The sequence below is a fragment of the Echiichthys vipera genome (assembly GCF_963691815.1).
Source record: "Echiichthys vipera genome assembly, chromosome: 5".
Lineage (NCBI taxonomy): Eukaryota > Metazoa > Chordata > Actinopteri > Perciformes > Trachinidae > Echiichthys > Echiichthys vipera.
Genome location: NC_139830.1, coordinates 30,224,597 through 30,242,204, shown reverse-complemented (window position 1 = coordinate 30,242,204; position 17,608 = coordinate 30,224,597). Strand labels below are relative to the sequence as shown.

The window sequence follows — 17,608 nt, the reverse complement described above, 5'->3', positions numbered from 1 at the left end:
TGTAGTGGACATTACTGCATGGGCTCGGAACATGGAGGAAACCGTATAGACACCAGAAAATGGTATGGGTGGTGCATTAGTGCACATGGTGTGGGTAACCTGCACATTTGTGAAGGCTCCATTAATGCTGAACCATATATACAGTTTTGGAGCAACATGTGGTGCCAAGCAGACAGCGTCTTTTTCAGGGAAGACCTTGCTTATTTCAGCAAGACAATGCCAATCCTTATTCTGCACATATCCCATTCACAATAAAAGAATTTGGGAGTAATATCAGAGTTATATATGTATCCCAGGATAATATTCTTTTAACACTCAACATAAGCAGTGATGTCGTTTGTAATCTTGTGCTAGCAGTCTTCAAATCCCAGCTCTTGGCTTCTTCACAAAAAACTAACTGAACCATAAATGACACATAAAACATTATTGGACCGTTGATGCATGAAGGCTGAGATATCATGGCTTGATGACGTGCTTGTTTAGGGGGGGGGGGGGGGGGCATTAAATCAAATAAGTGGCTTTTTTAAAAATGTGGCCAGAACACTGTTTCATACTTATTCACCAGTAAGGTCATACTATTTTACAAAATGTACAAGCTTGGAGCACTACAAAGTTTAGAAATCCAAGGAGGAAAAAAGAAAAGTGGGGATTTGTGTCTTTTCCTTTTTTTTTTTTTTTTTTTTTTTTTAGAAAGAAGAGGTCCGATGGGCTTCTGTGTAGGAGCAGGGAACCAAACAACCCATTCACTTACATGATTGTCCTTTCTCTCTTTTCAAATTTTCTTTACCACATCTGTAACTTTCAATCTCTTTTGGATTGGTCTTTCTTATTCACATTCTCTACACCATTCAGTTCACTTTACAAATGACTCCCTTTTGGAACAGGAAGGACACTTCTGATGTTCTGCACAGCAGGGACAGGACTGACGACACACAAAGTTGGTTGTTCATGGTAAAACTCAACACTCCCACGGACAGAGTTGCATGGGAGGATAGTACTTGTGGAACAGGTGAAATGTGGTTTTAATTGTGTGGTTTTCAGGTCATTGTCCATAGTTGTAGCAGTACCTAGAATTGCTGAATAAGCATTTCTCCTTATGATAACATCCACTTGTGCATCTCCTTCTATCTGCTCCAATATTATGCTCCTTCTGGTCCGTTATACATCCAGTAGCATCCCAATATACAGGTCAGTCAATCACACCTCAGTCTGTTGCTGTGAGTCAGTGATGATGGTCACCCCTCGGCGAAGCTCGTCCATACTGTCAAAGTCGCTGCCATGCTCAGAGTCATCCAGCCCGCCGGGGGCCGACATGTCCGAGGCTGATGATGCACCAACAGAAAGTCGCATATTTAGTGACACAGAGTCATCAGTGTCCCCATTTCCCGGGGTTACCACACTCACTGAAGTGCTGAGGTCCCCATGGGGTGCCTCCCCAAGGGGCAGCTGGTGGGGAGGCAGGTATTGGCTGGGATGGAAGTGTGGCCTGGCACGCTGATGCCCGGTGCTGCCAGAGCTCAGGGTGCTCTCCTTGGAGACTGGGGGGTTGGTGGGCAAAGGTGTGTAGGGCTCAGGATAGTCCTCTCCTGTGGGAAGCGGAGGTGGCAGCTGGTCTTGACTCAAGAACTCTTCTTCGTGGGGAGGGGGGTAGTCGCTGTCTATGTCATAGCCCCCCAAGTAGTAGTCTGATTCCAGTTCACGGGAACTTCCTCCAAGGCGGCGGGCTGAGCTGGCTACGTCGGTGCCAGGACCTGCCTCATAGCCCGGCACCTCTTCGATATCTGACAGCCTGGTGCTTGGCATCCAATCTGACGTGTCCCAGTGATATGCTGGACAGTAGAAGGGGAGATGGTTATTAACAATCTGGACTGTCAAACAAGACAACAATAAATTAGTCTCCACAATGTACAGCTGTGCAGCAGACATGCCTTACTATGCACCAGGCATGTTAGACTCAGTAAGGTCAAGTAAATGACACGGCACGACCTGTTCGGAAAAAATGTTAGGCTGTTAAGGGTATGTGACATGCACAAAAGGAGCCTTTGAGGGTTGGGGTCACAGGTGTCACAGCATGCTGAGCTTCATGAAGACTTGCAGCACTCAAGCCAAGTTGGCAGGCTCAAAATACACAGCAACATTGGATTCTGGATGTTAGAGGGATACATCACATATATGGTAGATTTTCCTATTGGTCAGTGTCCCAAAATGCTGAAAAAAAAAGCATGCGTTGTCAGTGGGTTGTTGGCCCTGATACAGCCTGTTACCATTCAAGCACAAATAATTTAATATGCAGTACGAATACAAAGAGTAAGCCTATAATTAATTAGTTTATTAGCTTTGTAGTTCCTTCTAATGTCAACCTATGTCTGTCTTTCTGAGAAGTGACCAGACAGGATTTCTTGAGCACATTTGGCAGATCCTTTCGTATGGGAGAGACTTGTTGAGCCATTAGGAACCAAAGGGGTGGGGATCTGAAATGGGACCCCATTAGGTTATGCGTGGGTGTTAGAATTGAGGATTGAAGCCAACAATCTATCGTCAAAGCATTAATAATGATTTTCAACACAGAGGTTTGTCTGACCAAAAGGACAATCTACCAAAAACTCTGTAGATTAAAGTGAATGCAAAGTTCATTTAAGAGCAAATGATGAGTGAAGCAATGACAAATCAACCAAAAACAGACATCCATGCATCAAAGCAAAACACAAACCATGGGACTGAGGCTGAGAAAACTTCATCACGCAACAACTGGCACAGTACCATCACTGGGCTGGAGATAAAAACCCAAACAAAGTGACATGGAGGGATGCAGTAAGTGGCAGGCAAAAAGTTGTTGAGGAGGGGGGTAAAGTGACTGTCCTGAGCTGATAAATCAAAACAGCACAATGAGTGGCAAACAAGCTCTGGTAGGGGTCGGAAATCACATCAAATTACACATACACACACAAACCTCCGACTCAGGAAGGGAATGAGCAGAGTAAGGAAATATGAAAGTAACAGCTGAGTATACACAGAGGTAGAGAGATACAGGGGGTAGACAAAATAATTAAAGTCAGGATAGACTATTTTAGAGATGGAATGTGACAATTCCAGATTAGATTTTCACGCAGAATATCTGGGGTCAATGCCTGACAGATGGCTGGCAAATGAACCCTCATGACCATCTGGTTGTAGATAGTGTTTTGATGCTATTGGTGGTGGGGCAAAGTGGAGCTTGTATGATGACTTATGTTTATGGAGCTTGGAGTAGTACATTGTAGGTAGAGATGTTCCGATACCATTTATTCCTTCTTTAAACTGACTTAGATACCTGAACTTGAGTATTAGCAAATACCAAATGTTGATCCTGTTCCAGTGTGTGTCATAACAATTTATACATCACCCTTATATATATTATTATCTTTAACAACTGTACACTACTAACCCTGTATGGATGTCATGTGATTGCTATCATTTTGTATGTCCTGACTCAGGTTAAACTCTTTGTTAAACGTGAACAAATACATACAAAGAATGAATGTTATATAACTTTATTTTATTATCTAGTTTAGTCAGTCATAATGGAAAAAGAACATAAATAAACTACTTTAAAGTATTTTTCTCTGGGCTAAATTACTGTATCTGTGCATAGACTGACATACTCGCTGATAACAATACTGATACCGCATTTCTGATAATGGTTCCGACACAGCAACTCTGTAGGTGCAGCTAATTTGACATTCACTAGGGATTGGCATCCATGCAGAAGGATGAGAAAAGTGCTAGTTTTCGGCCAAAAGGTGCCCTGTGAGTCTTTCTTGTAAACCAAAGCATTGTGTGTATCATTGAGGTCTGGCAAATGTGCTTGATGGTTTTCCTTCCTCAGGACACAGGTATTCATCTCCCTACCTTTTATTGGTGCATCTCTCAGTGTGTTTACATGCAGTTTAAAAAAAACGATTATATTCGGATTAAGGCAATACTCTGGTTTCTCAAACGATGTGTATACACTGTCTCCCGGGTAAAATCATACCCCGATTAATAGACCTACTATAGATAACTCCTTTAGTACCCCGACTATTCATGCATGGAAACAACGTTCCCAGAGTATGATCAGTTATGTGTCTAAACATGCTCTGTTGGTTCTAACTGCCCCTCTCTACTCCACGGCAGTGGTTTTTGATCCAGAAATAGAATAAACCAGGAAGCAACAGCCCCGAAAAAACGTGAAAAAAACAACAACACAAGCGTTACCCTTAAGCCGAGGTAGAACTTAACCATAGCAAGTAACATCACTACCAATAAGACCCATTTCTGTCGTAATTCTGTCAAAAAGTCTGCCATTTTCTACATGCTTTCCAAGTTGTTGTGATTTTGAAAAGGTCAACCAGAAGAAAAAGTCGTATTCTGACTAGTGCCAACATACAGCTGCACCGGAGGTCAAGTTACTCCCGTTTTCCCATTCAATCCTGCGATAATCAGATTATTCCCTTAACTGGGGTAAGACCATTTTCGGATTACTGCTGTGTATGTAAACGCACTAAAAAGTAAATTAGTTCCAGAGAGGCTCAATCATGTGGTCTTAAACTGAAGGAACAGCAACAAGGACAAAAATCCTTAAACTGCACAGGCATACCAAAAGCCTGTGTTTTGTCCTGTTTTTGGTGCTACAGGACACATTTGTTTTGAAATTTTGAAGTTTTGGCTTGATGCTGGCATTAGAAAATAGTCAGCAGGACAATACCTAATTAAATGCATTATTCAATACGTCCAAGACATCAGTCTTACAGTAAAAATAAAACAAGCTGTGGAACACAAACACAGATACAAACTGTTTCCAAGACAAATAGGGGTATGACAAACATGTCACTAATTGCCACTAATTGACTTAATTCATAAAACAGATGGCTGGAATCAAGCATTCTGATAGGTTGCCATGATATAGTTCCTGTACATCATGGCTATGATGTTCAATTCCTTGTCACAATTCTATATCACTCCACTTTCATCTTTTATACAGTATAGGGAATTAAACATAAACCTGCAGAAGATTTCAACATATTTATGAAATGATTGGTTATTCTTATTTTTTGCAACATATTTATAAAATGATTGGTTACTCGTACTGAATGCTATCTTTAGCTTAAGCTAACGCTACATGTTCCAGACGTAGGGAAATCCGTCCACAGAAAAAAAAAAACTTTTTTCTGCAGATATCTTAGTTATAAAAGGATTGAGCTAGCAACGCAGCTTGGTGTTTATATGTGTGGTCTTTATTCAGTTTGAGAAACTTCATGATGTCTACAAACTAACGTTAGCTTAAGTTGATTGTTTATATGTGTGGTCTTTATTCAGTTTAAGAAACTTCCCGATGTCTACAAGCTAATGTTAGCTTAAGTGGAGTGGTGACTCCGCATCGGGCTGAACAACGCCCCTTAGATGTGACATAATCCCAACATACCATCGCCTGTCATGAGCTATTGCTTAAATAAGACAACCTTAAGTACGATTCTACAATGTAGATTTTGTTTGTGCACTATTTAAATGATTTCCATTGGATGATTATTTTGTCTACTCGCTGCGGATAGAAAGATATATTAGATAGATAGATAGATAGATGGATAGATAGATGGATGGATGGATAGATAGATGGATAGATAGATGGATAGATAGGGGTAAGGCTAATGAAGTGGGTCTGGTAGTCACCTCTGTTGTAGGTTTGACCATGGTCCATAACTGACACTGTCAGATGGAAGAACAACATAACACAGAGGCCTTTAGCATTGTATCCTGAGTGTGTCTGCTGTTCTAAATGTAATCTAGGAGAGAAGATGATCTAGGTTGGAGGTGCTGTGGAATTTCCTGTGAGTCTTTTAAGTGTATATGTCAAATTCTTGATTCTAAAATTTGCAGTCCTGATATATTTTGTCATAGCTCATCTTTCCCTCTCAACATTTCCTTAGAATTCTGTGTTGATGATTTGAAACTCAAAGTCAATTTTTAAAAAAAGCACCTCATCATTTTAGCCAGGATAAAACAACGATTGATTTGCTACCATGCATCAACTACAACTCTTATGAGCTCATGGAAGATGTAGTTGCTGAAGAGACTGTGTGTGTGTGTGTGTGTGTGTGTGTGTGTGTGTGTGTGTGTGTGTGTGTCTGTGAACTCCAGTTCTTTCAATTATTTTTACCTCATTATGTCCTTTTCTCTCTTGTCTCTATATGTTTATGAATGAAGTATGACCTTTTAGCTCTAGCTCAACATTTACAACTGGTGTGTGTGTATCTTTGCCTCAGTTTCCAAAAAACGAATGCACCTTCAACAAATTTTGTCTGTTGGTGTCTACTTGCATCATTCCATTGACTTTTTATGTATTTGCTCTGCATTCAGTCCAAACATCCCATTAGGGAGGCTGCATGTTTGTACAAAGTGTTTAATGGTTTGCATCCCACACTGATGCACAACCTACGTTTCTGCTACTATGAAGACCTGTCAGATGCTGAATTAAACAGTGACATCATTAACATAAATGTGTACTTTCTGGTTAAAGCTTTTCACAAAGAACAATAAAGAAAACATGTCACATGTAGGCAACCATGTGCCATGAAGAGCCAAAAATCAGCAGGTTTTCACTCCAGCCAAAGACTCCACTCACTGATTAAAAATACTTGAGGGAGGGGAGTAAAATAAAGGAAGTCATCAGTGATACCACCCACTGAGGAGATTAGCTGAAGTCAAAACCTGCAGACTGTATCAGCAGAATGTGGTTAGCCACCACTGCTCTGTGGGAAAATATACTGAGAGCTAACGGGAGAAAATCTAACCTGGACGTGGACTGTATAACTGCTGACTGTGAGCGTGTGTGAGAAAGGAGAAATTAAATCATCTGTAAACATATTTAGAGCTAATCTATGAACAGTGCCCAGGAGGGTCCACTTACTGGAAGTCATGGCTATGTAGCACACAGTGAGGGAACTGAGCTTGGCTATATAACTGAAGACACCTCTTTAAGAACAGATACTGCAATGACCAGACTGAGATAAGAGAAGAGAGACAAAAAGGGGATGAGACATGGTACCTTCACTTTCGATTGTGTCGACTGCATCATTGACCAGTCGAATGACAGTCACTATGGAGGCTTGTGGAGGGAAAAAAGGAGGAGATAAGTTTTGAAATACAGTCATCCAAAGTAAAAATTGTTCATCACGGTGTCTCCTTACACCTGAGGCATTGCCCACGGCTGCCCACTAATGCCAGTCCTGTCTGCAGAGAGGACTACCTGGTCTGCCTCTGGCACAAGACTTCTTGCTGATTTTGATGTATGGGGGCAATTTACATACAATATTGTTCACATACACTACTGTGCAAACGCTTTAGGCAGGTGTGGAAAAAATGCTGCAAACTAAGAATGCATTCAACACGGAAGCGTTTATAGTTTATTTGCAGTGGCCGAACAGAAGAGAAATGTAAATGTAATCAATATTTGGTGTGACTGCCCTTTGCCTTCAAAACAGCATCAATTCTTCTAGTTTCACTTGAAGTTTTTGAAGGAGCTCGTTGGTTGTTCCAAACATCTTGGAGAACTAACCACAGATCTTCTGTGGATGTAGGCTTCCTCAAATCCTTCTGTCTCTTCATGGAATAATAATATCTTCTATAATCCCAGACAGACTGGATGATGTTGAGATCAGGGCCCTGTGGGGCCACACCATCACTTCCAGGACGTATTGTTCTTCTTTACACTGAAGATAGTTCTTAATGACATTGGCTGTGTGTTTGGGCTCATTGTCCTGCTGCAGAATACATTTGGAGCCAATCACATGCCTCCTTGCATGAGGGATAAGTCTGCCTGTATTTCTCAGCATTGAGGAGACCATTAATCCTGACCAAATCTCTAACTCCATTTGCAGAAATGCAGCCCCAAAACTTTAAGGAACCTTCACCATGCTTCACTGTTTCCCGCTGACACTCATTATTGTACCGCTCTCCAGCCCTTCAGTGAACAAACTGCCTTCTGCTACAGCCAAATATTTAAAATTTTGACACAACAGTCCAGAGACCCTGCTGCCATTTGTCTGTACCCCAGTTCTTATGTCTTCGTGCATAGTTGAGTCTCTTGGCCTTGTTTCCACGTCGGAGGTTTGGCTTTTTGGCTGCAACTCTTCCATGAAGACCACTTCTGTCCAGACTCCTCAGGACAGTAGATGGGTGGACCTGGGTTCCACTGGTTTCTGACAGTTCTGAGCTGATGGCACTGCTGCACATCTTCATATTTTGAAGGGAAATAAGCTTGATGTGTCTTTCATCTGCTGCACTAAGTTTCCTTGGCCAATCACTGTGTCTACGATCCTCAACGATGCCCATTTCTTTGTTCTTCTTCAAAAACGTTTGCGCAGCACATCTTAAAACCCCAGTCTGCTTTGAAATCTGTGTTTGGAGAGACTTTGCTTATGCAGTAGAACTACCTTGTGCCTTGTTGCTGTGCTCAGTCTTGCCATGGTATATGACCTGTGACATGAAACTGTCTTCCACAACCTCACCTCAGTAGCCAAAACCTTTTGCACAGTAGTGTATATGTTGATACTTTAGGTTAAAAAAATAAATCAGTAAATAAAACACTGCCAAGCAAAGGAAATTTACTTCACAAATGCAAAAAAAAATCCATGAGAGAACAAAGCAATATACAAGCAGAAAAAAAACACTACACTCGTCGCTCATGTTAGCACAAACACGTTCTCACTTTAACAAGCACAGCGATGAATATGGCAACCATACAAATATGGCTGAGGAAAAACCCATATTCAATCAGCTGATGATTCAGGGCAAAAAGCTGACATTTTTTAATTACGATCCTTCTGAAAAGTAAAACAATTAATCTCATGGATTGCAAATAAAATCTAATGAGAGCAGGATGATGCAATGAAACAAAGCAATGAAAATGAACACAAAACCAAATACACGGCTCCTGCACAAAGGCCACGACCACCAACACCACGCTGTGAAGCAGCCAAAACCCCTGAGCTTCTTCAACAATACTTACATGACGCTGCTGTCAAATTATTACAATGTACAGTTGTGAGAAAACATCTGGGAATCCTTGTAAATCTATTCCTGCATTTTTTATTTTTGAGTAATTGAGCATTAAAACCAGGAGTTTATGCCATTTCCTAAAATGACTGGTTGGTCAGTGTCAATGATCATGAGTTGTACCCCTTTTCTATGCGTTCATATATTCTACCCCTCCTGCCTTTTCTTATGAAGGACGAGCAAGTATGGTGTTCATATTTGTGTTGTGTTTTGGTGACCTCTGCTGTCACTGCGGAAAAGGTGTTAGAATGAAATGTGAACACTCGCTCTGTGTCTGTTCATCTTTTCTTCATCTATAAGCCTGTTCTGAATATTCATTAAAAAAAATGAAAAACCTCCTACGGTTAAAAAAAAATTAAATAAAACAACAGGTTAAAAATGAATATGATGGAATTTTTACAACTCTGTTCTTCAAAATAACATATAAAAAATAATGATAAAGTCTAAGGCAACCACTGTATCCATATCCTGCTGTTCAGTCTGACGTAACACCCTTTCAAAATACGATTTCTGGGTCCAAATGCTCTGTTGGAACAAAACAGACAACAACGCCCGAACATGTGAACAATTACGATCACCTCTTTTGCCTCATTTAGACAACTTTTTCATCAAGTAAAATGACAATTACGTTGTCTTTGAAATACTCGGATCTGTTCAAACAACGGAGATCACAGCACTGCTGCGTTGTAGAAATACGAGCCTTGGACCGGCTTGGACCCGGAAATCATATTTTGAAAGAGTGTTACGGATAGTCAGGAGGCGTTCTATGAGCACGGCAACTGAAGACCACTACCTGTGACTTCTCTAATCTCATCGCTAGTTTTCACCTACACAGTCACTGTAAATCTTCTCACTTAGACTGAAATGGCTGAAGCACTTGTTTCAATAAAAAGATGAAAAATACTTTATTGAGTCTCACTGGTTTATATAGCTCGTGTCTACATTTTTTTATGTCAGGGATTAACTCATGCATCATTTTAGAAACAAATAATGCAGCAAACTATGTTGATCCAAATAAATGTTTTCTCACACACATCACAGCAAAGTCTGAAGGACAGCACAGGTTTTGCATGGATATTGATGAGTAAAACTTCCAAACAGAAGGAGACATCCAGTAAAACTAAATAATAAACAAGCAAACAAAGCCTTTAAAAATAACCACATTTAAAAGAACTGAAACATTAAAGTACTAGGGTATTCGGAGAATCCTGAAGCAGTGTTGCTGCAGGTGCAAAGGGTGTGTCTTACCATTATCATCACAGGAGTCAGACTGGAAGGAGCTCAGTGATTGGACCTCTGAGTTACTGCCTTTGTTGCTCCCTGAGAAACATGTCACTTCCTCTGCCATGTCCACCATCTTACCTGCAGGGAGAGGTCAGGGGTCAGGGGGGCCACGTTCCAAAACAGACATGAAAGGAGGAAAATTGCCTTTCAGGAGCTGAAAAACTGCATTTATGCATGCTCAGTATTCTATACTAGTGTTCGGACCTGTAAAGGTCTAGACTTAGTCTATATGGAAAGTGTCTTGAATAACTTCTTGAATTCGTGAATTGCATTTTAATTTATATATATATGTATATATATATATATATATATATATATACTGTATATACACTGGTTCCCCTAAAGTTGGAATAACATATGTTTTACCTCTTCTCATGAAATTGTTGTGATTTATTCCTGATAAAGTGTATATCTTCTCAAAACTTCATTGATCAATCGCTTCCAAACATATCACAGTGAAAATGCAACCACATACAGATAAAATTAAAAGAGGAATGTGTCTGAACTCAAAATTATTCCAACGTTATGGGCAACAGTGTGTGTGCATATATATATATATATATATATATATATGCAAAGTACGTGCAAAACAGAATTCAGTCCAGGCAGCTCATTTCGATGAGACTGTATCCGGCTACACAGTGCTAAACACTCACTGAAAAAGCTGACAACGTCTGCAAAGAGTTTTTCAAAGGTCCAGAGACATATGGAATTATGATAAATATATTGATTAAATGATTATTGTAGCCATCCAAATACCAAAGCAGAGCTTTGCTAACACTTCAGAGGACTTCAGCTCCTACTATTGTAACTTGACTTAAATGTGTGAGCACAAATTATTACAAGAGAATTGTAAAATACATGCTTACAGTTTGATATGGGCCTCTAAAATGCATTAACCGAACCTCTAGGGCACTCACACAAGCACACTTACATGTAATATCACAACCCTGTTACCAAACATTTGGGACGCTGCATAAATGTAGAAAGTGATGATTTGCAAAACACTGAAACCCCATATTTAATTGAAAATAGCACAGAGACAACATAGCAAATGTTGATACGGAGAAATTTTAAATTTTTAAATGACACGCCCGTTTGTAATTAGATGCCAGCAACATGTTGTAAAACAGTTGGAACAGTGGCAACAAAAGATTGGAAAAGTTGTGAAATGCTAAAAGAAAACAGCTGTTGGAACATCCCATAATGAATGAGATTAACTGGCAGCAGGTTAGTGACATGATTGGGTCTAAAAACAACATCCAGAGAGGCTGAGGCCCTGTTTACTGGCAACGCTCGCCTGTAAAAACGACAAAATATTTTATCGGATGTGCCTTTGGTTTAGATGGTGACGGAATTTTGGGGCTTAAAAACGCACAAAAATGAAACTTCTTCGAGAGTGAAAATCTTAATAACACTCCACTGTTGTGTTTCGGTGTAAAGGGATAAAATCGCAAAAGTGTGTTCTGATCTGCTCGCGCTGGCTCACGTTGCGTACGTGTTTACGTAACATACATGCAGAGTACAGGTAAACAACAACAAACATGTGGGACTATTTCCATTAGTGGGACATTCAAGTGTCCTGGGTGGAGCCGAGGCGGTGGGAGGCTGCAGACCGTGCTGCAGATCCCTGTCACACTGTACGGCCTCCTGCCTCTCCGCTGTTGGGGAGAGAAGGAGAAGGGAGTTTCTACGCATGCACCAGCTCTGGGTGCTGTTGTGTGGCAGTGCTTCACAGCCACCTGACGTGCATACTACATTGAATTTCACACACTCTGCATCACCGTGCGCACACAGATTTCCCCCCAAAGACGCTCGTCTAAACGCGTAATAAAAAGTGAGAAAGGAACTTTTGCGATTCCTGTCCAAATCGTCTCAGTCATCAGTGTTTCGGAAGTAAAGATGGGGAGGAGTTCACCACTCTATGGAAGACTGAGCTGGAAAATAGTGACACAATTAACCAATAATGTTTCTCATTATTTGGAAACGGGGTTGCACTTCATCAACTTATTTCATTGTCTCTGACTTTAGCAGGTAGTAAAAACACACTCTCACCCTCATCACTGTCCCATGGGCTCTTGCGTAGGGAGTCACAGTCTGAGCGACAGGGAGACACTGGAGGCAGGTTGGGGGCCACGCTGCACACCACTACCCCCCTCCTGGTGGTTCCTGACAGGATCCTTGGTGACTCCGGATGAAAGGTGCTCATCTCTGTATGCTCCACGCCACGCCCATCCACCATCTTCTCCAGCGTTGACCGCGGGTCTCCTTGGAAACAGGGAGTGTATGCCATGGGCCTCACGGGGACCTGTGGAGGTCCCATCATCCCAGCCCCCACCATTGTGCCCAGCCCCGGCTCTGAATACAGGTTTAGAGGGTCTCCTGGTGTGCAGTGTAGGGTCTTAAACTGGACACCATTGGCCTTATTGAGGAGCGCTGCAGTGGCTGGGTCCTGGACCAGAGACAGGTTGTTCCGGGAATAGTTTTTCTGGAAAACCTTCTTACGGAAAGCGATGAAGAGGATGATAAGGGTGATGATGACAAAAAGCACCACAGCGATTCCGATCAGCTCCTCTTTACCGACCACAGTGTGACCTGCCTGCATGTCAGGGACGACTACGGGCCGCAGGCCGCATCGCTGACCCACGAAGCCTGCCGTGCAGTTACAGTAGAAAGAGCCGTAAGTGTTGACGCAGACGCCACCGTTCTCACAATCACCCTCTGGATTGTTACGGTCACATTCGTTCACATCTTCCTCACAGCTGCAGAATGGGGGGATGGAGGGAAGAGAAGAAAAGACGGCTGTGAGATGATAGTGTATGAATAACTTCCCATTGCCCAATTACCTGTTCCCAGATGGATTGCTAACCAAGAGCCAGAGAGGCTGATGATTTGCACTGTGGATAGATTGCAGAAGAAGTTGTGTGTGTGTGTGTGTGTGTGTGTGTGTGTGTGTGTGTGTGTGTGTGTGTGTGTGTGTGTGTGTGTGTGTGTGTGTGTGTGTGTGTGTGTGTGTGTGTGTGTGTGTGTGGATGTGTGTGTGTGTGTGTGTGTGTGTGTGTGTGTCTGTGTCTGTGTGTCTGTGTGTGCTCACAACACAACCTTTGTCTTTAATATGATTAATCAGCTGTGTGTGAGATATCAAAGCGGTTTTCAGTGCCATTTAGATTTGAACTCAATCAAAGAGAGTGTAAGGTGAAGACCAGAGAGGAAATAAATGTTGATTCTCACTCATCAATCTGGTTTTTAAGTTCCTGGTCAATTTAAGGCGTTAATGGGGCGAGCTCACAAGCTGATCGCTTGACAAACTCGCCAACGAACCTGGCAACCCGACTGCTGGAATTAATTAATTAATTAATTGTTGTTGTTGCCACTACGCTCTTGGGAAACTAGATGGCAATGTTCTGCTCATTCTTTAGATTCAACCTTTAAGTGTCTGAATGAAAATGGGTTCTCAGGGTCCCCACAAGTCCCCCCTTTATGATAACCCATACAGTTTAGGGGGGAAAACATTCAGTTTTTCTCCTGCAGTACAAATGTGTTAATGTAGCCTATTCTAAAATGGTGAATGTTGATGATGTTCTCATAGTAGCCATTTCATTGTAGCTGGAGCATTTTTCATCACAGTGGGTGGTGAATCCTATCCTGTCTGCTACCACACTGCCTTCACTTTGACAGTAAGCAAATTCTAAAGGGCTGCAGGAAATGTGTTGTGTTTGTGAAAGCTGGGAACCAGACGGAACTATGGATACTGCCTCCATGTGGTCAGAGACAGAACCTGCAGTCAATAGAATTGTATTTTGTGTTATTGTATTTCGCTTTCAAAAATGTTCAATATGTGGTCTATTACATATTGTGTTTTTTCAACCAAAATGATCTAAAGGTGGGATACTTAGTTCTACAGTTGTCATTAAAACCTTGTGATGCAGAAATGTAGAAATTTGAAATAATTAATTTCCATTTGTTAGATAGAACCAGATTTGGGTAAAGTAAGGATTATTAGAAACCAAGTAACACTCACTCAGCCCTCTCAGATATGTCATTACACACACACACACACACACACACACACACACACACACACACACACACACACACACACACACACACACACACACACACACACACACACACACACACACACACACACACACACACACACACACACACACACACACAGACTGGAACTCACGTCAGACCCTTGAAGCCTCTCCTGCAGCTGCAGAGGAATGCGTTGCCGATGGGCTTACACACACCACTGTTCTGACACGGGTTGGGAACACATGCTGTTATCTCCATCTCACAGCGCCCTCCGGTGTACTGGGGGTTACAGCTGCACGAGAACCCTGGCAGACAGAAAGACAGACAGGCAGACAGACAGGGAGGAGGAGGACAAGGACACACTTCAATTCAAATTCAAAGAATTCACCGCAGTCAGTGCGCTGCTTGGCCAAACACACACAAACCTTTGGGAAATCACATGAGCACACCAACACAGGATAATTAAGACACACACACACACCCACACACGCACACACACACACACACACACACACACACACACACACACACACACACACACACACACACACACACACACACACACACACACACACACACACGCTTACAATGGAATGGCTCTGACAAACACCACTTTAATTCACAAATACACACAAAGGAACGCTTGGGAATCAGTGTTTTTTTTATTGTGTGAACACAATACATCAGAGACAGGCTAACCAAAGCGCTGTGTAAATGACAGTGTGCTGCGACAACTCCCAGGATGCCTTGCTCATTACAGTGTAAATTAGGCGCATGTGGGAGGTTTTACTGCTGTGTTCAGTGAGGCCCACTGGTACTGTAGCCTTGCAACAAACACACACATCCACTACGAACTGTATAGCTGGTACATTCACTGCATTCATTTCAACCCTCTGCTGCTGATCCTAATTCTTTATTCCAATTCTCAATAACCTCTTGACTACCTGGCACCTGGTCTTCAGTGGTGGAGCACTGAGGTAGATGGGTTTGATTGTTGGTGACAGATGAGTCTGGATTTGTCAGATCTTGACAAAATCATCAAATGTCATTAAAAGACCTGAATCAACAGAGAATGTATATCTAACGGACAGGCCTTACCCTGGTTAAGGGAATAATGGGATTATTAAAGTCCCCCACGTATACATGAGAGGGGGTTGAATGGGAACTCGACCCCTGGTAGTAGGGGACGCTCCGACAACATACAACTGGGCAGAATACGGCTTTCTGTTCCGGTTCCCCTTTGTCGAAATCACAAGAGTGGGGAAAATGGACGACTTTTGAAGAGAATTAGACAGAAACAGGTCTTCTTGGTAGTGATGTTACTTGCCGTGGCGAAGTCCTCCCTCAGTTTAAGGTAAACGCTCTATTGTTGTTGGTTTTTTCACGTTGTTTTTGGTGCCGTAGTTTCCTGGTTTATTCTATTTCCGGTTCAGAAACCACTGCTGCGGAGTGGAGAGGGGGAGTTATAATCCCCGGAGCATGCACAGACCGGAAACCCAATATTACTCTGGGTAAGATCTTTACATGCATTAATACCCCGGTTACTGCAGGGGGATAATCCTGTTCCTGATACTCTGAGCTTCTCTCCTCTCTGTTTGTATCATTCATGTCTCATCAATGCATGTTACTAATTCAACTTCTTCCCCGGAGTTGTTTGTGCTCTGTCGTCTCGCAGGTCTCTGCTGATCGTGGTGGTGCCTGCTGCCGTGGTCCTACATGATGCTTCCTGCTACTTCTATAACTATTAGTCATTTATACTGTCACTAGTCTTATAAATTATAAAATTTGTAGCCATAAAAACACCATCAGTAATATATCTCATTATATCACCGCTGTTATTACCACTATTCGATCATATTTACAACCATAATTATTATCATTTTCATATTCTATCACCTTAGATGTGCCTGTTCCTACTATTCTGCTGTATTAACTGCCATAACATGAGTCATATTCACATTCCTATAGATATTATTATAGTTACTGTTACTCTTTGGTTGCTTGCATCTCTGGAAGTGTGTCTGTCTCTCTGTCTTTTGTCTATCTTTGTGTTTCTATCTTTCTCTCTCCCTTTCTTCCTCCCCAACCGGTGCAGACAGATGTCCGTCCTCCACAGAGCTGGGTCTGTCCGACGTTCCTGTCTGTTAAAGGGAAGGTTTTCATCTCCACCGTACTCTACGGGGGAATTGTTGGGTCAATGTTTATCATAAATAAGTCATAGAGTGTGGTCTTGACCTACTCTGTAAAGTGTCCTGAGATAATTTTTGTTATGATTTGGCACTATAAATAAAATTGAATTGAATTGAATTAAAGGACTGTGATCTGATGGACCAATCACTAGCATTTATCTCATGTGGGGTTTGTCCAGTGCAGCTTCATGAATGTACAGTTTCGCTGGAAGTTTGTGACTTGGCTGCTATTTTTTTTCCTGCTTCAAAAAACAGACCAAGCACCACCCAGGCTGCATCACTCTGAGTGGTTGTAGGTCATGTGTCATGGCTCTGATTGCATTTTGCTCCTCACCGTTTATAACGTCCTTTGGAAATGGAAAACGAACTGAGAGGTTCAGGACGAATACACATTTATGAATTAATTAGACGATGCTAGGCTTCAAACACCGTCCTGCTGCCCCAAATACTCACTAGAGCAGAGGTTCTCCACCTTTACGAGTCAGCACCCCAGTAATCAGGTCAGTGTTTTCTGTGAGTATTCTGTTTATTGTGAATTGGCGCTGATTAATAAATGGAAATAAAAAAAATGCTTTGTTTAGTTTAAACAGCTAGCACTGAGGGGTTCTCCAATGTGCTCCAGGCATAGAAGATAGCAACCCTACATCACGTAAAAGGCAGCGCCCCCCTCGCAGATGAAAACAAAGGACAAGACAGCATTCGGTGCTAATACGAAAAACAGGAGTGAGTACTCAGTTCATAAAAACAAACTTGATTACATTTGAGGAAATACAAGTTATATTTACATATTTATTGATAGAATGATGGCAGAAAGATGCAGTAAGTGTGTGTCAGAAAGAGAAAGACAGAACATTTTCATCCTCATTTAACCTCAGGTGGACAAAGCTCGGCTGTTTGTTTTCTTTCACAGAGCTAAACTAAAGCGACAGGATATTAAGGGCAGAGAAAGGGATGGTTGTCATAGTTCTGCATTACCTGGTGATTCAGTGAGGTAGAATAATGTGTGGGGATTTCACCTCTGGACA

The 17,608-nt window shown here is 41.9% G+C and overlaps 1 protein-coding gene across 1 annotated transcript in view; it reads right to left on the bottom strand.

The window, feature by feature from the left end:
* Positions 1–434: 434 nt before the first annotated feature.
* The window catches only part of fat3a (FAT atypical cadherin 3a), a 225,322-nt gene continuing 208,148 nt past the window's right edge, over positions 435–17,608 (bottom strand). The window contains exons 26-31 of the mRNA XM_083914654.1: positions 14,546–14,699; positions 12,409–13,115; positions 10,318–10,431; positions 7,061–7,120; positions 5,686–5,721; positions 435–1,829 (exon numbers count right to left, since the gene is read on the bottom strand). Coding sequence (XP_083770780.1) covers positions 1,198–1,829; positions 5,686–5,721; positions 7,061–7,120; positions 10,318–10,431; positions 12,409–13,115; positions 14,546–14,699 — 1,703 coding nt within the window. The 3' untranslated portion in view covers positions 435–1,197. The remainder of the gene's footprint in view (positions 1,830–5,685; positions 5,722–7,060; positions 7,121–10,317; positions 10,432–12,408; positions 13,116–14,545; positions 14,700–17,608) is intronic.